The sequence below is a fragment of the Drosophila kikkawai genome, chromosome 3R (assembly GCF_030179895.1).
Source record: "Drosophila kikkawai strain 14028-0561.14 chromosome 3R, DkikHiC1v2, whole genome shotgun sequence".
In the NCBI taxonomy this organism is placed as follows: Eukaryota; Metazoa; Arthropoda; class Insecta; order Diptera; family Drosophilidae; genus Drosophila; species Drosophila kikkawai.
The window spans coordinates 30787962-30810950 of record NC_091731.1 but is presented as its reverse complement, the minus strand read 5'-3'; the positions used below and the strand labels follow the sequence as shown (position 1 = coordinate 30810950).

The 22989-nt window shown below is 40.1% G+C and overlaps 2 protein-coding genes and 1 long non-coding RNA gene across 4 annotated transcripts; 2 read left to right on the top strand and 1 right to left on the bottom strand.

The window, feature by feature from the left end:
- Positions 1-69: 69 nt before the first annotated feature.
- On the top strand, positions 70-2575 carry Orc2 (origin recognition complex subunit 2). Its single transcript, XM_017171201.3, has 3 exons — positions 70-875; positions 933-1778; positions 1835-2575. The coding sequence occupies exons 1-3, from the start codon at positions 275-277 to the stop codon at positions 2272-2274; spliced, it is 1887 nt and encodes a 628-aa protein (XP_017026690.1). The 5' UTR covers positions 70-274; the 3' UTR covers positions 2275-2575.
- A 1726-nt stretch (positions 2576-4301) lies between these two features.
- rdx (BTB/POZ and MATH domain-containing protein rdx) lies at positions 4302-20154 on the bottom strand. 2 transcript variants are annotated; one of them, XM_017171126.3, is made up of 8 exons: positions 18741-20154; positions 7351-7501; positions 6906-7027; positions 6680-6841; positions 6322-6617; positions 6075-6253; positions 5861-6003; positions 4302-5794 (listed from the first exon to the last, which is right to left on the bottom strand). In XM_017171126.3, the coding sequence occupies exons 1-8, from the start codon at positions 19859-19861 to the stop codon at positions 5650-5652; spliced, it is 2319 nt and encodes a 772-aa protein (XP_017026615.1). In that variant the 5' UTR covers positions 19862-20154; the 3' UTR covers positions 4302-5649. The 2 variants fall into 2 exon arrangements, with proteins under 2 accessions (XP_017026615.1, XP_017026616.1); XM_017171127.3 differs by lacking the exon at positions 18741-20154 and adding an exon at positions 7781-8044.
- Positions 8265-11224, top strand: LOC138928791 (uncharacterized). Its single transcript, XR_011445152.1, has 3 exons — positions 8265-8458; positions 10208-10391; positions 10605-11224. It is a non-coding gene; the product is annotated as an uncharacterized lncRNA (long non-coding RNA).
- Positions 20155-22989: the final 2835 nt, after the last annotated feature.

Genomic DNA, 22989 nt, shown 5'->3' with positions numbered 1-22989 from the left:
TGAAAATTTTGGTTTCAAACTAAAAAGATCCAGAGCATTTCCGCTTTTGCGGCGTCTGGGCAGACTCGATAATATATCGATATCGAAAAAATGAAAAACATCTGATATCCGAACCACACCTGATACTCGAACCACATCTGATTTAAATTATCGAACTATCAAATTAATCGACAAATCCCGCCTCTTCTGGCATCGAACTGGTCATCCCTGGTCGAATTTTGAGCAGATTTTGTTTACAAACTTTAGAAATTGCGAAATCGAGCTCATTGGCAAGATGAGCGGCAGCTACAAGACCCCGCGCAAGCAGAGCCTGAAGTCGATCGAAAACCTCACAAACTCGGAGGAAGAATCCGCGGACCTGGACACGGCCATAGTCGGGGATGCGGAAACTGGGGCGAGCTCCACACGGAGCACTCGTCGCTCCACTCGCCGGCCGAGTCCCACCAAGAAGTACCAGGCCTACCAGCGGGAGAATGGAAGCCGGCAGCCGGAGCACGTGGTGGTTAACTATGTGGAGGTCTCGGACGATGAGAGCCAGGATGTGGATATAGAGAGTGACGATAACTTCAAAGTGGTTCAGGCTCAGGTGGAGGAGGAGGAGGACCAAGAAGAAGTGAAAAGCACTGCCAAACCCACGTCCAAAGATCTTAATCTCATCCACTCCGAGTACAATGTGGCCGGGAGCAGCCTGTTTGGCTTCAATACGCCCAAAAAGCGAGATGCCATGGCCCTGGCCGCCCTCAATGCCACGCCCCGCACGCCCAAGACCCCGAAGACCCCACGACTGGGCGTCAAGACGCCGGATACCAAGCGCAAGGGATCCGCCGCGGATCAGCCAAAGACGCCCTCCCATGTGCGCAACCGTGTCAAGAATCGTGGGTAGTCATTAGCCTCTTTAAGATGTCATAACTGACTTTTCTTTACCTTTCCAGAGATTGCCAAAATAGTGGCCGACTCTGGCGACGAGGATTTTTCCGGCGACGAGAGCGACTACCGACCAAGTGGCGAGGAATCCCTGAGCAGCAGTAGCAGCAGCGGTTCCTCCTCAGAGAATGACGCCGCCGACGATGATGAGCCCAAGACGCCATGCAAAACGCGGCGTGCCATTGTGGTTCCCATTCTGCCCAAAACTCCGTCGGCAGCCCGACTCCGGCAAACGGCACGGGCCAAAAAGTCCAATGAGTTTGTACCCGAGAGCGATGGTTACTTCCATTCGCATGCCAGCACCAAGATCCTCACCTCGGATCACACTTTGGACCGCCTTAAGAATCCCCGTCTGGCCGCCGATCGCCTGTTTAGCTTGCTGTCGGAAATGAAGCTGTCGGCGGAGCACGAGACCTCGATCAATGCCATTATGGAGGAGTATCGCTCGTACTTTCCCAAGTGGATGTGCATCCTCAACGAGGGCTTCAATATATTGCTCTATGGACTGGGCTCCAAGCGGCAGCTGCTGCAGGCCTTTCACCGCGAGGTGTTGGGCAAACAGACGGTCCTGGTGATAAACGGCTTCTTTCCCAGTCTGACTCTGAAGGATGTGCTGGACAGCATCACAAGCGAGATTTTGGATGCGGGAATTAGTCCAGCAAATCCGCACGAGGCAGTGGATATGATCGAGGAGGAGTTTTCCCTAATACCGGAGACGCATCTCTTTCTGATTGTCCACAATTTGGATGGAGCTATGCTGCGCAATGTGAAGGCCCAGGCCATTCTGTCCCGACTGGCGCGAGTGCCCAACATACATCTGCTGGCCTCCATTGATCATATCAATACACCATTGCGTGAGTATTTTGAGTCTTTAATGGAGTTCTAATCCTTATCCCTCGCCTCTTTCCAGTGTGGGATCAGGGCAAACTGAGCAGCTTCAACTTCTCCTGGTGGGACTGCACCACTATGCTGCCTTATACCGATGAGACCGCCTTTGAGAACTCCCTTTTGGTGCAAAATTCGGGCGAACTGGCCCTCTCCTCAATGCGCAGCGTCTTCTCCTCGCTGACCACCAACTCGCGAGGCATTTACATGCTGATTGTCAAGTATCAGCTGAAGAACAAGGGCAATGCCACATACCAGGGCATGCCGTTCAGGGATCTGTACTCCAGCTGCCGCGAGGCCTTCTTGGTCAGCTCTGATCTAGCTCTGCGCGCCCAGCTAACCGAGTTCCTGGACCACAAACTGGTCAAGTCCAAGCGGAGTGTGGACGGCTCCGAGCAACTAACCATTCCCATTGATGGCGGCCTGCTGCAGCAGTTCCTCGAGGAGCAAAAGGACAAGAAATAGAGGTCCGTCGAGCAGTAATTTTAGAACATATTAATTTATTATCTAATATCTCGTTTAAATACAATTACAATTTTTCGCTTTTTAAAAATGGGTGTGTGTGTCGAGTGTGTGTTGCTGTAGATTTTCGTTCTCATTGTAATCTTTTACTCATTTTTCTACACATTTAGATTGTTGGCATGCATAAAAAGTTGTTTGTCGGTTCACTAGATGATACACATTTGTAGATCGCTAGATGTTGCCTTCCCCGAAACATATTTTCACCCCCAAATTGCGAGCCGAGAGCTACTTAAAAAAGCAAAATATTCCCAAGTTATGGAGAAGCAGAGCTTGCAATGTATAACTATGAATAATGTCCTTAGTGGTAGAGAATATGTACATATATTGAGAGAAAAAATCGACTATAATCCACAAAATTATCGAGCTTTATATCATATCGAAAAAATCGCATTTGAAAAATATCGCATTTAATGGTAATATCTCTCCAAAATATCAAAGGGAATATAGATGTATGGCACCTATATTGCAAATAACCATAAATTATTCGTATACCGGTACTTTCTTTAAGGTCAATTAAATATTGACCCTTGCAGGGTGTTATAATTTCCGTCAGAAGTTTGCAACGCAGTGAAGGAGACGTTTCCGACCCTATAAAGTATATATATTCTTGATCAGCATCAACAGGGGAATCTTTCTAGATATGTCAGAAAGAAATCGATTTTTGGCCATTTTTGCAAAATTTTAAATTTTTAAATGAAGTATGCGGATTTATTAACTGTAGAAAATCTTGCACAGAACAGTTTTCCGATTTAAAATTAATGTTCTTTTGGCCGAGTTATGATATTTTTAATTTAAAATAAAATCAAGAAGTTTTTTAATATAAAAAATCCGATTTTATAATACAAAATAATATTTTTCTAAGTCAAGGAATCATTTCCGACCCCATAAACCACATATATTCTTGATCAGCATTAACATGGGAATCTTTCTAGACGTGTCCGGAAGAAATCGATTTTTTGGCCATTTTTGCGAAATTTGATAAGGGGTTACATCATTAAAATTAGTAAAAATGGCCAAAAATTTAGATTTCTTAAAATTTTAAATTTGGTATGCAGTTTTTTTAAATTAATAAAAACTAACACAAAAATGCTTTCCGAATCGAAATTAATGCATTTTTGGCTTAGTTATAATATATTTTAATTGTTACCTGCAAGGGTATACAAACTTTGGCTGGCCAAAGTTAGCTTTCTTTCTTGTTTAAAGTTAAATCCGATATTGTTCGATAATTAAAATTACCATATATCAAAGTTTACGATATTTATAGTAAATACTAATATATTACTATAATCCCCACTCAACCAAACTGATTTTGTAAATTATTATAGTTCTATTCGGTCACCTATTATTCATTAGCTCTGCTCTCCCATAGCTTCAGGATTCGACGACGTAGTCAAACTATAATAAATAGCTAACAAAGCATGCCACAAAACATAAAACTCGCTCCCGTCCGTACTCTACCCCATCCTATTCAAAGGCTAATGTTGATTGGTTACCTAGATTACTATACACTCATCGCACATACACTGATTTAAAGCATTTGGACTTGTAACCGTAGCAAGTTGGTTAAATTGAAAATAGAACTGATGCTGCGACTAAGGCTAAGGCTAATTTATTTACACTTTCTTTTCGGATGGCAAATCCCCTTGCAAAAGTCAATCGGAAGTACACATAGAATATGGAAATATTGTTCTTAGTTGCTCCTATTGTATGTAATTATATTTTACCCTTTCCTGAATACCTGAAGTTTTTTGCTCTGTCAAACTCCTTAGACGATCTGCCGTTTTAGCATATAAAAATGTCATCGTCAGCTCTTCTACACCTTCGTCTACGCTTTATTTATTTAATAGTTAGATAAATATTGTTATCACGTTTACTTTACTCGTACTCTTTCGCAATTTTCTGAATCAATCAGAGAGAAGAGAAACCACCCCCAGAGAGAGTATCCCCTTAGCAGAAATGAATTGATGCAATATTGTTTGTGGTTTTTTTTTCAATTTTTATCTGCTTACTATACACAAATTGCTACTGTTTGCTTTTATTTCGACAATGTTTTGTTTGTTTTTTTTTAGAGTTTTGTACAACAAATTAATTACTTTTGCGCTTAAACAAAGAGAAACAAGTTGCAGGTGTTTTTAAATACTTAAGAAAAAAGAAAAGAGAAACAATATGCGAGAAAGCCTAAGAAGTGATTTTAAAATGAACGTTTAAAAAAAAAGGCATTTAAAATTTTGTATTGGGAAAAGGAGCTCTGAAGAGTGTGCGCGCTTAAATTTGTTGCTTAGGCGGTGGTAGAATTGAGAACTTTTGGTAAATAACAATAATTTTTATACATTTAATGGGGGCAGCACACTCCTCATTCGAAACAAAAGAGGTAAAGTGGAAGTGGATTGGTGGGCGGGTGCAATAAAACCTTGAATGCATTGAAAATTGTTCCGAGTTTTACATATATCAACTTCATTATCATATCCGTATCATTATGCATTACTCATATACTCGTTACTCATTACTCGTTACTCGTTACTCATCGAATATACATCACAATCAAAGTGTACGCTTTGTAATTATACGCAGTAATCGGTAAACATAATCGTTATAATTATAATAATAATAATAATAGTGACGCTGCTTTCTCAGTGAATTTTTTTATTTTTTGCTGTTTTCTTTTCTTTTTTTATCGCGTTTTCTTGCCTTCGTTTTTTTTTATTTTAAATTTAATTTATATTTACTTTAAATGTTCCGTTTTTGTTTTTCATGCTCTTTTTTTTTGTTGTTGGTATTCTCTTCTTATTACTTTGTTTTTTTTTTATTACTTTTAATTGCTGCTTTTGGGACTTAAGATTAGAATTAATTAATAATTATTACTCGTAAACATATTAATCATAGGTAAATATTAAATCAACAAATAAAATACAATTAAACTCAAGTGTTTTGTTTTAGCAAAATGAATTAAATTACTCGAAATCGAAACAATAAACGGTACTCCTTGCTCTGATTCTCATCATCATACACTATCTTCCTGCTGCTTTTGTTTTTGTTGTAGTAGTTGTTGGTGTTGTCGTAGTGGTATTTGTAGTTGTTGTTGTTGATAAAATTTATTATTGTGGTTGTTCTAGTATTGCCGTATGATGCTTTCTTGAGGTTAACCGCCAATCGATCGATCAAATATTTCACAATCAAGTTGTTTTCATTTCCATTACAGTTGTTGTTGAAACGATTGTTGGTATTGTTGTTGGTGTTCTTGCGGTTGCTGTTGTTGTTGTTGTTGATTGTTGTTGGTGTACGGTTTGTTGTTGGTGTTGCTGTTGTTGCATTGTTGTTTCAGCTCATTTTCACGCGTTTCCTTGGTGGTCCAATTGGTGGGATTTGTTGTGTTGCGAGCGCACGAAATGCCTCCGCTATCAAATGTGAATGTGTTGTGATCATATTTTGCCAGCCAGAGGTTTCCATCACATCGGTGGCATGACTGTAAGAGGGGAAAAGAATGATTTTTAACTTGAACTATAAATAAGTTGTATTAAAAAAAACTTACGTATTTATGAAATCTATCGTTTGTGCTTTCAATTGATCCGCACTATGGAGATCAGCTAATATTAGTGTTTCGGCTGCTGTTTCTACAGAGAGATTGACGCACAGCGCCTCCTCGCACATCACTTTCAGCTTTTCGAGTGCATACTGCCAAAAATAAATCAAATATTTTATTATTTTTTTGCTATTTGGGAAGAGAAATTTAGGTTGAATTTTACCTTATCAGCAGCCGCTAGGAGATCATCAGCCATTTTTTCTAAATTGGGCGCTTTGCCCGTGTATATGAATCGCAGCATTTCTTTAAGAACCTCATGATCCACATCGGTTATGGCGACACGATTCAGCTTTCGCTCCTCCATCTCATGCTCAAACATGGCCGCAAAGACATCGCTGCGCGCTGTTATAAAAATAATTTTTAAAGTTAATTTAAGTTTGCAAAGTACAAGAGGAAAGTAAGATTCTTACCTGCCAGTATGGCCTTGTGCGCCTGGAACTCCCTACCGCCCACAGAGAGCGTGACGTCGCTAAACTTCTCGTTGTCAAAGAGATTGCCGAGATCCTCGGATAGCTTGCATTCGGGCACTTTGAACTGCACGATGTTGGATTGTCCGGAGATATTAACGCTGTCCGCCACAACGCTGACTTCGCAGAAAATTGTTAGCTTATCCTCTGGCAGTAGGCCGTTAGCCTCGTCCAGCAGGAAGTCGCGCCGGATGAACTTCTTAAAGCCCCAATCCTTGCCCTGCACAAAGCGGTAAGCTCTGAAATAGAGAATACATTTTAATACAGATTTTTGGGGAAAATATTGAGATCTTATTCTTACCTTTGGGATTCCATGGCTTTGGTCTCCTCACGCTTGGCATTCAGTATGGAAAATTTGAACTTGGCTCTCACTTCGGATTTATTACACGACACTAACAGTAGGTATAACGACAGGTAATCCTTGCTCTCCTCGTCGAGACCCTTGGGATTGACCCGTAAACACCTAAAGTAGACAATATTACCATTTAGTAAGTTATTTAAATCTCGTTTAGTTTAAATTTACTCACCATTTCAGTTTGTCATTAGCACCGGCTGAGAATGTGGACGATTTGAGTACTTCACCCATTTCCTCCCGACAAAAACTAAAGTTATTTATGGTCCACATATAACTAAATTTAACCACTTTGACCTGTTTAGAAACAAATAAACAACAAAGGAAAACAGGGGTTAATGGAGTTTGGGGTAGAAAATAAAGATCCCCTGTAAATATTGTAACAAAGTTCTCGGATTTCGCCCACCTGAGCCAACATCACCTGTACCTGAGCACCTCTCTCTTTCTCTCTGAGCGGAAGTGCATTTACAACAACAAATTTGTGAAATCCGATCGGTTCAGTTGGCTCAGCCGGTCGCAAATCCATAGGAATGCAAAAACCAAACATCGGAGGATGTGGAGGTAATATAATCCCCGCTCTGTAAGTCGGGTTTTTGGTTTTGGGAGGGACTAGGACTTACCTGCGTATAGCACCAGTTCTCGGCGACTGGCGTATTAACTTCCGGCAAGGGCGGCGAGGGAACGCGGCTAACCGCCATCGTACTACTGGATGCGTGCAGGTTCGAGGTGACTCTAGCTGTTTGGCTTGCCTGACATTCGTTCACCGGCAATCTGAAAGGATTTAAATAGAGGAAAATCAAGGGGTTAGTTGGAGATATAATAGAGAAAACTATTGCAAAACTTATCAAAAAATATATAATAATTATTTATAAAGATATAAAGGTTTGTTTCAGGTATTTACTACATTCTTAGGAATAAAGTTCCTATAAGTTCACAGCTTTTCATCAGACCAAATTTGAAGGTTATCTTGAATATATTTATTTTTTCACCACCTTGTTTAATCATTTTTATTACAGCATTTCATTTAAAATTCAAGACTTTTGTGGTCACCTTGGCTCTTGTATTAGATCCATGATGCTGCGCTCGAATTCAACTTTCACGAAATTGCTATCGGAATTTGAGTGCCGGGCCAAAAGATTGAGCAGCTTCAAAAGCAGAGAGTTCTCCAGCTTGCCGCCCGTTTGAAAAACCACACACAAAATATAACACAGAATAAAACACAGACTAAATTGTTTGCTCAAAATAAAATATTTCAATATTATTTTGTTAATAAAAACTTTGAACGAGACGACACGAACGACTGGACGACATTAAGCGAAGTGCGCCAAAATGTGTGGCGTTCATAATTTCCGAAAAATGGAGCAAAGGCGAAGACCGATTATGTAGTTTTTACAGTAATTCCGAAGAATCCCGGAATCACCAGAGAATAGAGAGATCAAACAGAGATAAAACGAAGCTTTAGCTTTTGAAGCTTTTTTTGCACGAAGAAGTAATTCTCAAGACGGAATAAATATCACAAGAAAAAACACACAACACAACCGTTGCGCAGGAGCAGCAAAGGAAAACTGACTGATGGAACTGGGAAAATTGGAAAAATCACGACAGGCAGAGGAGTTGAAAATCCAACAAATCCTGCAGATGACGAGGCAAACAATGGACCCAAGGAAATGTAGCCAGGAGTGGAAAATTGACAAACAATGGGTCAGTCGGCGGCGGTTGAGGGCGAAGGTGAGTGTGGATGAGGAGGATGTGGATGATGTTGTACGCGTTGCTCATATTAGGAAAGGTGCAAAACATGCAGGAGAGCAGAGAGGAGGAGAGGGAAGGGAAGATGGCAGAAGGATCTCTGACGCACAATAGCAACAATAACAATCTGCTATTCCCGTGTGTTCTTTTCTTTTTTTTTTTGTCTCAGTGCGCAGATGCAGATGGAAAAGACAGTAAATGACTGAGGAAGCTGCGATTATTACACAGGGAGACAAATATTACAAAATTATAAATAATAAAATATTTATTTAATATTTAAATATTATTATAGGAAAGTAAATGAACTAAAGTCGGAAAACTTATTAGTCGTATTTATTTCCATGTTTAAAATATATAAAAAATTTACTCAGATTTTCAAGCCAAGAAACTTCTTTAAAAAAAAGTTTGGAAAGAACTTTAAATTATTAACTAAATAAATTTATATATTTCTTTTAGCATTTTGTGGTTAGTAGTTTATAACTAAATACAATTATATTTTCCTTGTAACATTTTTTCCCAAAAAAGAATACTTTTCTAAAGCTAATCCTAAACCGATCTCTTATGACTTTTCCTGCCAGTGCACAATTAAGCATAGGAAATGTTGGAAAAATCTAAGCAAGGCTACTGCTGTCTCTCAGCTCAGCAAGGTTGAGATTTTCAAGGTGCTAACCGTTTTCCGCTTCCCATTTTCAGTGTTCAGTTCTCGGTTTTCACTACCTCAGTTCAGTTGCAGCCTCAGCTCTCGCAGCTCTCCCTCTCTGGCGATTTTGATGGCCATCATCAAAATCCAGCTGAAGGACCTTCAATGGGCCCGCACGCGTATGACTGTATGTGTGTGTGTGCGTTAGCCATCAAAAGGTTGACGCAGCTCGTCAAGGTGAACAAACCGTAGTAAGCCATAAGCCGTAAACCGAACACCGAAACACCGAAAAAACCACGCTGCGCGCCGTCGAGCCGAGCCGAGCTGAGCTGTGCTGTGTGCTTAGACGCTTTATTCAATTTTTAGTGAGTGTGCCTTAATGTTAATGACATTGATTTGGCATTGAGGCGCAAACACCACCACCTCTCCTCTCCCTGGCCCAGCCAAGGGCCAGAGTCGAAAAAAAATGAGTTTGTTTTGTTATGACATTGAAAATCATTTGTTTGGCGCCTCAAACCAAGGCAAAATGACAAAAATTACAGAACAGAAGAAGGAGAATTGTTGGAGGAGAATAGAGGAGGAAGAAGGCTAAACTTCGAAAGCCCCGAGCTCAGTCCGAACTTTGTAATCGAATTAAGGAAGGTAAAGGTGACTCTGACTCAACCAAGAAGAACACTAGGAGCTGGGATAACTAACCTTGAGACAGAAAATTTAGGAATAAAATCAGTAAATTAACTCAAGAAACTATACAATTGGCTGAGTATCCTAAGAATTAAAAAAGTATAAAACAAAGCGTATAAGTAGTTACTTAAAGAAATATTTCACACTCTCTTTATAAATCATATCCTATTTTTCCCTTATAAATATGAAACATTGCCCTGAAAGTGTATATAAATATATTTAGTAAACACAGACACAGCTTTGTCTAGACTCTAGACTATTCCCCTTGAATTATAATACAAGAAATCCACCTTTCTATATATTATACAGACCCACCTATGGTGTCTCTATATTTAAAGAGTTCCCTCCGTAAATAAATTTGAATTGTTTGGCAAACACACCGCGGCATTAATGCCCTTTTTTTTGCCCAGGCATTTTCTAGAGTCATGCCATTAGCTCTGCTTACTTAGCCACCGGAGAAGACCACCATTAGTTCTGCTGCAGAACGGTGAACCCACACACACACTGACCCATATAGTTTATCGGAGAAGGATGAGGGACAGCTGGAATGCAACGAAGCCAGTTGGTCACGGATCAAGGAATTCCAATATAGAGGTATTTGTACGCAGAAACAACACCTTTTATATATTTTTGATAAAAGATTCAGGCTAATTTTGGTTAGTTTCTATAATTCTTTTTTTTTTTAACAATATAACTTAGATTTTAAAATAATATTTTGATCTTTTATTATATAACATTTAACCTTGAAAAATTTAATGTGAAATTAGCCCGATTCAAGCTGATAATATCTTTATTTTTATAAAACAGGAACCACATTTTGTACTGTGTACTTTAAATCTTCCTGGGGGATCCTTCAGCAAAGCGTGGGCCTTGGGATCGCAGCACGAAGAATGGGAATTTATGACAAATCCAGGGAGCACAGCCTCTCCTTCGAAGGGACCACGAGCAGCACGCGTTAAAGAAATGTCATAAATCGGATTTTTGGCCAAAAAGAAAACACGTTTTCGTTACGTTTCTTTTCTTTTCTTTTTTTTTTTTTTGGGAGCAGAGAAATTGATGGTTATTTAGGCAGCAGCTGCTGCTGCTCATTGGGAAAACTACAGACAGAGAGAGTGAGAGAGCAGAGAGAGGGAAAACTTTTTCCGCACAACAAAAATGTAAAGAAAAAAAAAGGAAAAAGTTATATAATTTGCCAGCGACTCGCTTTGGCGCTTTCCATACTTCCGGCAACTTTTCATTAGCATTTAAATGAAATTTGATAAAGGCAGCTACAACCGCAGCAACAACAACAAAAGGCAATAATAAACGAACTCAAGCTGAAAATGGTGAAAATTTTTCATTTTTCTTTACAACAAATTATCGCATGGCTTTTCACTTGGCGTTTTCACCAACAAAAACAACAAAATGCTCCTTTCACTCCGCCGCCTAGTCGAGTTGAGTGAAAAACGCTTTTCAGTTGTCGCCGTTGTTTTCGAGCCAAAAGGAAACGCTTTTCTTGGCTTTTCTTTTTTTTTTTGCGCATTTTTTGTTTGGTTTTTTTTTTTACATAAATACGCGGCGCCAAAACACAGATGCAAAGATACATTTTACAGTTGTCGCTAAAGAGAAGGCAACGACGACGAAGAAGAAGCGGCAACGTCGGCGGCAGCAATTTAATTTAAATAATGTGAACTTTCATGCCAATGAAAATGATTTCAAAAGAGAAACTCCACGCAAGTTGAACTCCCAAAACCAACTCAGACAACGAAAACTTCACTTCCGCCACAAATGCAACACAGGCCAAAAACAACACGAGCAACAAAGCCACATCTTGGGGGTAACATCACCGCGAACAACGCCAACACGATGTTACCCACCCAAAAATAGGCAGTTAACTTTGACACAAGGAGAAATTAAGGGGGCGGTATGGGTTAAGGTAAATTAGTATAGGGAATTTTAAATGTTTATTTGAATTTTATATTTTTAAGTAAGAATAATGTGTCTCGAAGTCTATATTAAACTTTAAACTAATTGAAGGTGGTTATGAGACAAAACTAAAAATGTTCAAAGCTATACATTGTCTAAACTTTTGACTAAATATTCCTAACAATATAATATTTTCTATAAGGTTTTCAAAGTGTAAGTAGTATTTTACCTAAGTATTTTACCTAAATATTGTAGGATTTGCATGTCTATTTTATATTTAATTCATTAAAAAAGCTTATATACTCTTATAGGTTAAGTAAACCTATACAGAAAATTCTTAAAAACTATTAAAAAATTAAATAAATTAATTGTTAAATAAGATTTTACTTTAATTTACTTTAAAAATGAGAAATAAGTAACGAGCTCTGCAATTGTAAATGATCAATAGAATAAACGTATTTTTTTAGCAATTTCATGTTTCTTATTATAAAAATTCTCCATATAAATAATAAACTAAAAAAGATAGAGTTACTTCCCAATTCGTAACACCTATTTAATTTTGATGAGTGTGCCAACGATTGGCTCCAAATCTCCACATCTCTTTCCCCACTCTCCTCTTCATCTCTCTCTCGCTGTCTGTAATAAAAAGTGTCAACAGTTTTGACGCATATTAATTTTAAAAACTCCCACGCTCAACATTTCTTTCTTTTCGTTTTCCTTTGCCATTTGTTTTCGTTTTGCTTTTTAGGTTTTTGGCTGGGTTTCGTTTTGTCTTTTGGTTTTGGTTTTGCGGGTCTTTCACTCAACTGAACTGAAAAAGTCGATTCGTTGCGTCGTCCGTTTGCCTTTGGCCCCCAATGATATGTTTTTGTTGTTGTTGCTCTTGCTATTTCTGCTGTTATTGTTGTTGTTGTTGTTGTTGTCACTTTTGCAGAGGGAGAGAAAGCTCCAGCGTTGGCGTCTGGTCTGCCTCTGTTATAAGCGCCCTCTCGTTCGCACACACACACACACACACTTGGGGCTGCGGCTGCAGTTTCACAGTTTCGCCGCCGCCGCCTGCAGTTTTTCGTGAAAGTCGCCCGACTCTGCTGTTGTTGTTTTTGTTGTTATATAAAGCTAAAGCGTACGAAATCATGTAAGTAGAGTGAAATTTGCCTGATATTGTTGTTGTTGTTGGCCTATGCTGCGATTGTTTTTCGCACTAATGAAAACAATCGAAAGTCAGAGTCAAGAGGAGGGGAAATTATTATGTTTCCATAATTATACCCTTAAACGATTCGAGAGTTTTTCCTTTAACAAGGCTACTGCAATTGCAATTGTGGTGTAGCGCCAATTAATGGATCAACAACCTTATCAATGGATGGGAGATATAGTAGCTCTTACAGTGAAATGTGATGATTTTTAATTGAAATATAAAGGATAATCATGTATGTCAAGATCGGAGCCTAACAATATATATTATCTTTACATTATTCTAAGCTTAGTGGATATTTATACTTTTCAAAATGCCTAATTAATATATGATATTTAAATATTATTATTATTTATTAAATACACATCTAAGTACATCAATACTTTCCCTATTCCTGCTCTCATTTCATCTCCATCTCCAAAAATAAAACCATGTCACAATGCAAGTAACATGGGCGTTCCATTTTCCAACATACATAAAATTAATGTTGTTAATTTTTACATAACTGCCGGTTTGTGAGCTCTTTGGATTTTTTGTTGGATTTGAAATGCTAATCGGTCCGTGTCACAGTTTCTGGCCCAAACAAACCCAAAAGAAACTAGGCCGCAACAGCAAAGCGAGTTGACCAAAACTCAAAACCATTTTTGCCACATTGGCTTGACACTTTTATTGCTGTAAAGTTTTTGGAGGGATTGCAGCATAAATGAAAGTTTGGGCTTGTGTTAATAATCACAAACAATAATGAGGGGAAAACATATATATTTCGATTACGTAAAAACGCCGGGCGGCATAGGAAATGAGGTGTAACTAGTTGGGTGACAAGAGGTGTTTGTGTACAGGAGGAAAAATTAAGATCATTATACCAAAGTTTAAGATCCAAAATCTCGTATATTCTAATTATATATTGATCGTTAAGATTGTTCCCAGAATTATAAATTGGAATATGTGCAATCCATAAAGTAATAGTACTTTATACAACATTTTTAAAACCAATTGATCTTGTAAGACCACCCATTTTTTGTTTCTGTGTTTGCGTAGGCGTTTCTGTCGCCGGCAGCGACGTTTGCAGAGAGTTTCACCCGATCGACAGCAACAAAAAAAAGAGGAAAAAAAAACAATAATAAATAAAACCCGAAGCAGCAAAAACCCGAAGCTACAAAAAACGAGAGCAAGTTTGCTGACAGCGGAACGACGACGAGACTTTATGTAATCGTTGAAACCAGTTTGATGACGTCGTCGTTGTATCTCTGAGCCGCATATAGTTCGCAGATCTCTCTTGTTAACTCTTTTTCCTACCATTTCCCCCTCCTGGCTTGTTAACTCTTTTTCGAAGCGCTCTTTTGAGCTCTCTTAGCCCCAAAAGCACGTTGTTGGCCGTTTTAGCGCGTGTCTTCGCTGCTTTTTACCAGCTGCTATTGTTGTATAATAAATTTTCACACAGGCAAACAAGTTTGGGAGTTCGAAATCAATAAATTAATAATAAGCCACACCACACAAACCACATGTGCTGTTGGGCTGGGTGCTGCTGTGTGCCCAATTTTCATTGAATCGCTTTTAGGGGCCCCAACTTTTTGGCTTGTTTTCATTTTGCCGCTTTTACCTCTTTCTCTGCACTTTCTAAACAAATTGTGAGCGAGTGAGCGATCGGGCTTTCATGCGTTTTCACATTTTGTTTTTGTCGGGCTTTCTTTTTTTTTTCTTTGGCCTTTTCTACAGCGTTTTCAGGCTTCTTTTTTTAAGACTGCCCCTCTTTCACTAGGCGCAATCTTGTTGGCTTAAAAGATCTTCTTTTTTTTTATTGGCCAAAGAGATTCTCGCCACTCGCCCGATTTCTAGGTGAGATCTGTTCTAAATAAAATGTGGGTTGTGAGTGAAAGACACTCGATCTCGATCTCTACCTTGATTTTGATCTTGATCTCCGATCTCTTCTGGGATTTTCGGCTTACGATTTTTGGGTGTGAAATGTGGGTGAAGTAGAAATTCTTGGATTATGTAGGGATTTTGAATAAAAAAGGTAATATAATTATTATAAATATTTTTTTATATTTTCGTAGTTTATTAATTTTATAAAGATTTTTCGGTGAAAATTCCAATTGCTTAGTGTTGCGGCAACATGTTGGCTGGTCGTTTGCAACATGACCTGTAACAGCGACCAGCAATATATCCACACGGGCGGCCCTTTCGAATAAAATCAAAAATCAGCGAAGCAAACTTCCCGTCTCTTCCCATTCGAGCAGATAAAATACAAAAACCGCAGAGCGAAACAAAAGAGGGAAGGGTATACGAAAGACAGGAAGGGGTTACCGGGTTCAAAAGACTGGAGTGTTTAAGCACTCTTTGATTGAGTGTGAAACCCGAAGGTTAAATATACTTACAACACATTATTAATAAAATCAAGACAGAAGTGGGTAGAGCCTATGATTTCAAGACAATATAATAAAAGAAAGCAAGAAACATGTCCCTTTGTTTTAGCTAATCAGTTTTTCAGATATTTTGAAAAATAAGTTTTTATTGAGTTTTCTTACAATATATTTTAGCTATGTCAAGCACAAGTAATTATATTTACTTTGTATAAAAAGTAATTCCCCCTGTAAGACCTTGCAAAAATGTTTACACAACTCTTGTTTGATTTTGGGTTAAAATGTATAATATAATTTACAATATGTACTTAAGAGTGGGTGCACTCAAACCCAAACCGAAGCTGAAAACCAAACGAAAAGCACTGATAAACAAGAAAGGAAGCTAACTTCGGCACGCCGAAGTTTGTATACCCTTGCAGTTTGGTTTTGATATTTATATTATGGATTTAAATGCTGAAAACACTCACAAAACAGAGTTTCATTACATTTTACCTATACTTATTATGTTCACAGTTTGACAGTTACAGTTTTACATTCACAGTTTTACATAGTCTATATATTTACCGATCGCTTCTATGACAGCTATATGATATAGTTGTCAGATTTTTCTGAAATTTACACCAAAATTCTAGAATAATAAAAAAGACTTATATCTCAGAGTAGATAAAAATACGTTGAAAAACAACGAAGCTATATTTTTTTTCCTATTAATTTCCCGATCGTTCCTATGGCAGCTATAAGATATAGTCGTCCGATTTTCATAAAATTTTTACCAAAATTCTGAAATAATATAAAATGGCCACATATAAAAAATGGTGCAAAAATGTTTAAAAACAGCAAAGTTATAATTTTTTTTCTTAAAATTTATCAAACATTTGTATGGCAGCTATATGATATAGTCGTCCGATCCATCCCGTTCCGACATATATAGCAGTGAGAGTATATACAAGACTATATGCAAAGTTTCATTCAGATAGCTTTAAAACTGAGGGACTAGTTTGCGTAGAAACAGACAGACGGACAGACGGACAGACGGACAGATGGACAGACGGACAGACGGACATGGCTATATCGACTCGGCTGTTGATGGTGATCAAGAATATATATACTTTATAGGGTCGGAAACGTCTCCTTCACTGCGTTGCAAACTTCTGACTGAAATTATAATACCCTGCAAGGGTATAAAAACCGTCGTCCGTCTGCAATCAGCGGGTACATGACTCAGTTTTTCCAGTTGGCGGCGGAGACAAAGAGCTCTACTTTTTTTTTTGTTGAAAATATTGCGGATTATCGGGCAATTTTGCAGCCGGCAAGACAAGGCCAAAGAAATCGAGCAACAAGTGCACGAAAACCAGAACAGAACGCAGCCCTAGAGTGAAAAGTGAATGGGGAAAGGCAGAGAATAAATAATAACAATTACTGGCACATGGTCAGCAGCAGTAGGCACTAAGAAAAAACCCAAGCACGAGCCATGGTCTCGATTCTCGTTTCTCCAGCTCTCTTCTTCAATGACAAAGCAGCAGCTGTCGCTGTAGATGTTGCTGCTGCAGCTGTTTGCTGACCCCAAATGACAAAGGTTAGCACGCAAGCAGAGGCACAGCAAAAAAAAACTATGGGTTATCCCATTCATTATGATTATTATTTAACCAAGTTTTTGGCTGACAAAATTGCTTAGTTATTTTGAAAGAATAAAATGTACGACCTTGTTAGGTCTCGTGCAATTTAAACCGATTAGATTAAGCATAATAAGGCCTTACCACAAAGCCTATTTGTATTTCCTAGTGTCACCGAATTCGTACATGGGAATTTAGTGCAAAAAGTGGATAAAGTGAAAGGTTCTAAAAGTACACAAAGAAAGGGAACCCTAAACATCACAAGCTAAAATCTCAACTTTGACCACTCTTTAACTGGTTTCAAATATTGAGCTTAATTTCTCTCCGTGCACTCATTTCGCCCACGCCCATTAATTAACCGAAAATTGAGTGCCACTCAAACAAAAAACGGAAAAGTAAAAACACAGTGGAGAACAACGCATCAGCATAAAAAAAGGCAACAGCTAAAACAAAAAACCGAGTAAAAAAGTTTTGTGTTTACCAAATTGTTATATATTTTCCGTTCATCTTTTTGAGGTTAGGCGAACGCCTTTTGGGGTCACCGTGTGAAAGCCAGCAGCAGCCACGAGAGCGAAAAGGAGAGCAGGCTGCGAGAGAGAAAGCAAGCAGCTATTAAGGGTGGCGGCGGCGTCGGCGGCGGCAGCTGATACACAGAGAGAACTTAATTACTTAAGTTTTGTTTATTATTCGCCCGGGAAGGCAGAGTTACGACACCAGTGCCAGGCCAGGCCAGTTCGGTTCTGTGCTCCCCTAAACCCGGGGCGGGGTGATCAATGGAATAAGTAAGCAAATCATCATCGGCTGCCGCTACACTAAAGAAACCAATTACTTACGCAAGTAAGGTCATCAGAAAAAAAACCCTCGAGGTTGCGCCAACTAAAACTAAAGTCGAAGCGACTATAACTCTCGGAAACTACAAGTCATCAAAATTAAATATACATAATATATATGTATATACACATATATATTGCATATTGTATTGTATATATCAACGTCCAACACACGCACACTCGACGGTGTGGCAAACAATCAAAATAGCAGAGAAACTTTTACAAAACAAACTGTTGTGTTTTGTTTGCTTCGGCTTGGTGGGTTTGTTGTGGCCGTAATTCAAGGATGTGACAATGGTTACTTGAACCCACAGCCAAACCCAAGTAGTTCAGGGTGCAAGTAGCTGCTTAGGAAGCGGAGCGAAAGGTCCTGGGAAACGAAACTGGGTCACACACAGCAGAGCTACATCTTGAGGGTTTTTTGGGATTTCGATGTGGGGGTGCTAACGATTCTAGGCCAGCTTTTGGTTTAACCATAAACTTGTTGCCTTTCGTGGGGTGTCTATTGGAAATATCAGTGGTTGTAGCCTAGGGGAAACTTTATTTCCGGATACAGAAAAGTTCTTTGAGACAAGCTAAATAATTTATAGGTTGTTTAGAATAGATTTTATCATAGCTATTGCCAAGGTTTTAGCTTTCTAATTAAAAGTAGTCCAAGTTTATTTTTAGTTGGCCTTCCATTGTATTATAGTTTCCTTCTTTCTTTATAAAAGTGAAGGGTTTATGTATTGAAAACTGTAGGTAGAGTAGAATTCAGTTCTTTTCTTTCATATTATTACAGTAAATAATAGAAATCGCCAGAGGTTTAATTTTTAAATTGAAAACCTCATCAGATAAGTCTTTAAAGTTCATCTTTTGTCATTCATCAGACCACCTCTTACTTATTATTTAAATACTAGATTGCTACTGCTATTTAAATAGATTTAGAGGCTCATATGGGAAATGTCAGCTTCTGGCATTTAAACCAGAGATAGTATTATTTTATTCTGAATACCCAAAGAGACTTTAACTTAAAGGGAGCAGTTACTCATTGTTGTATTTACCTTTTATCACAGAAATTTGCGGCGGCGTTACAAAATTCCTTGGAATTTGGGCATTTAACTAATAATACTAGGCACAGAGGAGATTGTTGTGGTTGCTGTTGGTTTGTATTTGCAGAGTTGTGGTGTTGATGATGGCTGTTGCTGCTGCTGGAGTTACCACTGCTGCTGCTATGGTGATGATGATGATAGTGCTGATAGGCGGAGGAGGAGGACGCGGACGCGGATGAGGTGGACGACGACGACGACAACGAGGAGGAAGAGGAGGAGGAGGCGCTTAGGGGATGCTGATGCTGCTGCTGGTTGAGATGCCGCCGAATGGACTGATTGATGCGATTCGTTATGGAGTTGGTCAGCGCCGAGTGGTGGCCATGCAGATGGTGGGATGAGGAGGAGGGTGATGCCGACGAGGATGAGGAGGAGGCCGCTCCAAACAGGCGGCTGGCAATAATGCTGTTGCTGTTGCTGCTGCTGCCGCCGTTGTAGTGCGTATTTCCAGCACAGGCGCTGCTGCAGTTGTTGCTATTACTGCTGCTGCTGCTGCTGCTGTTGGAGGAGGAGGGCGGCGACGGCGAGGGTACGGGCACGTGGGCGGGGGCGGCGCGCGTCAATATGTGTTGCAAGTTGCTGCTGCCGAATGCCGCCTGCAATATGTTGCTGGGGCTTGCCAAATGCTGCGCCAGTGTTGCCGAGCCACTTCTGCTGTTGCTGCTGCTGCCGCTGTTGGTTGTTGCCGCTGCAGTTGCTCCACTTTCGTAATTCAGGTGACCCAAATGCTGTTGCAAAACCGAAGGCGCAGCTTGCTGCTGCTGCAGTTGTGGGTGTTGCTGCTGCTGCCGCAATAATACTGGTGGCGTCGATATCAATTGCTGCAGGCGACTGCAGTTGCCGCTGCTGCTGCTGGTTGCCGCCGCAGCTCCTGTTGCTGATGCTGCCGTTGATGCTGCTACTACAGATGTTGCTGCAACTTCGGGCGCATTCTCGCAGCAACAATTATCCCCAGCTGCAGTGGCAGGTTGCTGTTGCTGCTGCTGTTGCTCCTGTCGCTGCTGCTCTAAATTCTCGTTTTCATAAATTTCATGCACATTTCGCTTTTTCTTGATTTTCACATAGGGCTCAAACATTTTACTTTAGCTTTTTGCTTGCTTTTCTTTCTTTCAACTTTTTCAAATGCACAAACTTATTGAACACACGCGCACGCACAGATTTCTAGATTTCTGGTTTTGCCAATTGCTCAACTTTCCGTTTAATCTCTTTGTGGCCACATTCCGTTTGTATATTTATTTTGCTCTTTTACGATTAGTATTTGATTTTTCTTTGTGTATTTTCTTAGATATTTCCAACTTGTTTAAAGGCGACACACAACGAAGCGAGCGGAATCGAATCGAGTTTTATTTTATTTATAGATTACTTAAAAAGCCGAACCGCTCCGCTTGAAAGTGCGCGTTGAAATGAGCAGATACTTCGAAATACACAAATTTCCGCCAGTGTTCACGGCAACGACGACGTCGACTGCGATGGCTGTGCGCCGACAGCGCTGCTCACCGCGTTTCAATTCTCTCTCGTTTTGTCCCGATTCGTTTCGTTTCGCTTCGTGTCGTTTCTCTCTCACACATCTCTCGCGCGACGTTTCACCATGTAACACACACGCACACCCACACTTTCGTTTTGGCTCGGTGAGGTCGATGAGCACATATGGGAAACGAGTGGGAAAGGTTTTTGTTTGTGGGGTGGGGGGTCTCAATAACGAGATACCCTGTTATTGAAATTTTTGGGAACGACACTTGGTTTTGATATCAACTTTTTATAACGTCATGCTAGCTAAGGTAGACGAAATATCAGCGGTTTTATTTCATGGAACTATAAACTACTCGTATACCCTACAATTACAGGGTACGAAAAGGAAGCAATGGCAAGAGTCAGAGAGAGCGAGAGGTTAGAGCGACACTGAAAATCGAGCGCAAGTGCAAAGAGCGAGAGCGAGGGCGAAAGCATGGGCGCGAGAGCGAGAGAGAGCGAGTTGAGGGCCAGCTGATAAATTATTGCGCGTGTATCCGTATATTGCGTGTGCTTGTGCGTAAACGCGCGTGTATCTGTAGTATCTGAGTATCTGTGTGGTCGCAGGACGGAGGCCGCTTCTGCCATTGCCTTTGGTTGTGACTTTGCTTTTGGCTTTGCCTTTGCCGGCGGTCCTTGGCGTGGCGATAAACGGTAATCGCTTGGTCACACAGGCGGTCCGATCCGGTGCTGCTCATCCCCTTCCCCTTTTCCACTGGCCTTCTGCTAGCTGGCATCGCCTCCTTCTGTCCTCATCTCCTTTGGCCTTCAGGGGCTTCCTTTCCACATAGCTATATATACATATAGACACATATCGAATATGCGGGGATACGGAAAAGCCTTCAAGGAGCAGGGACAAGTCAGAGCCACCTTCGAACAAAACATTGCGGAAATATAATTGATCAATTTTCCAAGGGAGACAATTTAGCAACCTTTCGCGGAATTTTATTTACGTTTAAGTATATTGTTCATGAGTTAATACAAGGATTAGATTAGAATAACCTCTATTATTATATTAGGAACAATGGAATGAAACAATGCACTTGTTTCGTTTGTTGCTACTAACCCCATCAGTAACTTAATGACTGATTTAAGCTATAAGATTGATTTCGAATTAATTTCACCTTTTAGTATAAAGACTATTTCAAAGACTTCTTTATGTCTTATCAGCATTGAACTAAGCTTTTTCTTCGAGTGAACCTCTATCTGTTGTTCCTGCAGGAACAGTTGACATTGGAACACCCGATTCTACGCAGGAGAAGGGAACTTCTGTCAAGCTGTCGTCCTTTGTCAGCTAATGTTTTTTTTTTGTCGCTTTTTCGGGTGGCGCACATTGTACTCTCGTGTGTGTCTGTATCCAAATGGGGCGTTGTCGATGTTGGTGGCATTAGCCATCGTCCAACTATGTATGTATATGCCACATAGGAGCAACGAGGATCCGATGAATGAGGCAGCGAGGAGCCAGGAGCAAGCAACACATGTCGCTGGCAGTCACCCATCATCAGAAGACCGGGGCCAGAGCCAAAGGCCACCCAGCTGCAGATTTTTCAGCCACCCTGCCCTCGTCCACTTGTACTCCAAAATCCACTCCACTTTATCCTCCACAGCCTGCCACTCCTCATCCTTGATTCGTGGCAGGCCGCGGCAGTTTTCCACTTGCAACAATTGCATCTGCAACGGCAATAACCACTACAAGGAACACTGGGAGAAAAGCCATAGAACTCATGGATAAGCCAGTAAAAAATAAGGAATATTCAATTCAAAATGAAACTATTTTTTTAAGTTCATGTTTTTAGAAAGGATAATGTAAACAATTTAGATCATAGAATATTCGGATCCTTTTCTTTTCTTTTTTTTTTTTCACAGTGTATATGTGCAACTGCAACTACACTTCACATGCCACCGCTCGCCACTCGGCACATTCGTCCCATTTATGGCGTGCAAATTAGCATAAGGCCAAAAGGCTTCGTGTGTGTCCTTTTGGGATATGGAAATGGAAATGCTGAGGGCCACACACCAGCTCATGCTCAGATCGCATCAGTTTCAGTTTCATGTTCAGCTTCTGTCCTGCCCTGCCCTGGCCTAGCCTGTCCGTCGCGCAAATCATGTGTTGTACTTTGTGTGTAAGTGAGTGTTTGCCTGCTCATTAGTTAGATGGGATGGGAAAGGCCGGCGTTCCTCCTCGACGTGGCCAGAATGTGTGAAAATTGGACAGTAATGCGGCCCTCGTAGTCGTAGGACCAACCATTCAGTCACCAGCACCCTTTGAAGTTGCGACGCACGAAGAGGTGTTGAAAGTCGCACTTGTGGGCGGGGGTCTGGTATTTTGGTCTTTGGGCTTGTGAAATTGGTTGGGTAATTGAGTTATAGCCAAGATTTTGCTTCTGCCTTGAAACCAAGGCAATAAAGTAGTACTTAAAACTGTCACTGGTGAGCATTTTGAGAGCCTATAGCGGTTTATAGTAAACTCTTTGTCTGGAAAATATAAAATGTTTATAATTTAAATAAAGAAGTTTGTTGCTGGAATAGAATTTAATTGAAAAGGTTTTTTACTAAAAGGTTCACGGTCTGCCTATTCAATAAATCTACCGAAATTCCAAGGCAAAAACCGCACACACATAAAATACACTGAAGCTTCGTCTGTGTGTCCGATCATCACGATCAATTTCAAAGTTATCACCGCCCACTCGGCTAA

What these genes read in the sequence shown, in the direction of transcription:
- Orc2 (XM_017171201.3), top strand. Translation starts at nt 275, where the DNA reads ATGAGCGGCAGCTACAAGACCCCGCGCAAGCAGAGCCTGAAGTCGATC. An exon ending in GCGCAACCGTGTCAAGAATC is followed by an intron (nt 876 to 932) that starts GTGGGTAGTCAT and finishes TTACCTTTCCAG; the next exon opens with AGATTGCCAAAATAGTGGCC. An exon ending in TCATATCAATACACCATTGC is followed by an intron (nt 1,779 to 1,834) that starts GTGAGTATTTTG and finishes GCCTCTTTCCAG; the next exon opens with TGTGGGATCAGGGCAAACTG.
- rdx (XM_017171126.3), bottom strand. Translation starts at nt 19,861, where the DNA reads ATGTTTGAGCCCTATGTGAAAATCAAGAAAAAGCGAAATGTGCATGAA. An exon ending in GCTAATGACAAACTGAAATG is followed by an intron (nt 6,842 to 6,905) that starts GTGAGTAAATTT and finishes TGTCTACTTTAG; the next exon opens with GTGTTTACGGGTCAATCCCA. An exon ending in TCCTAGCGGCTGCTGATAAG is followed by an intron (nt 6,004 to 6,074) that starts GTAAAATTCAAC and finishes TATTTTTGGCAG; the next exon opens with TATGCACTCGAAAAGCTGAA.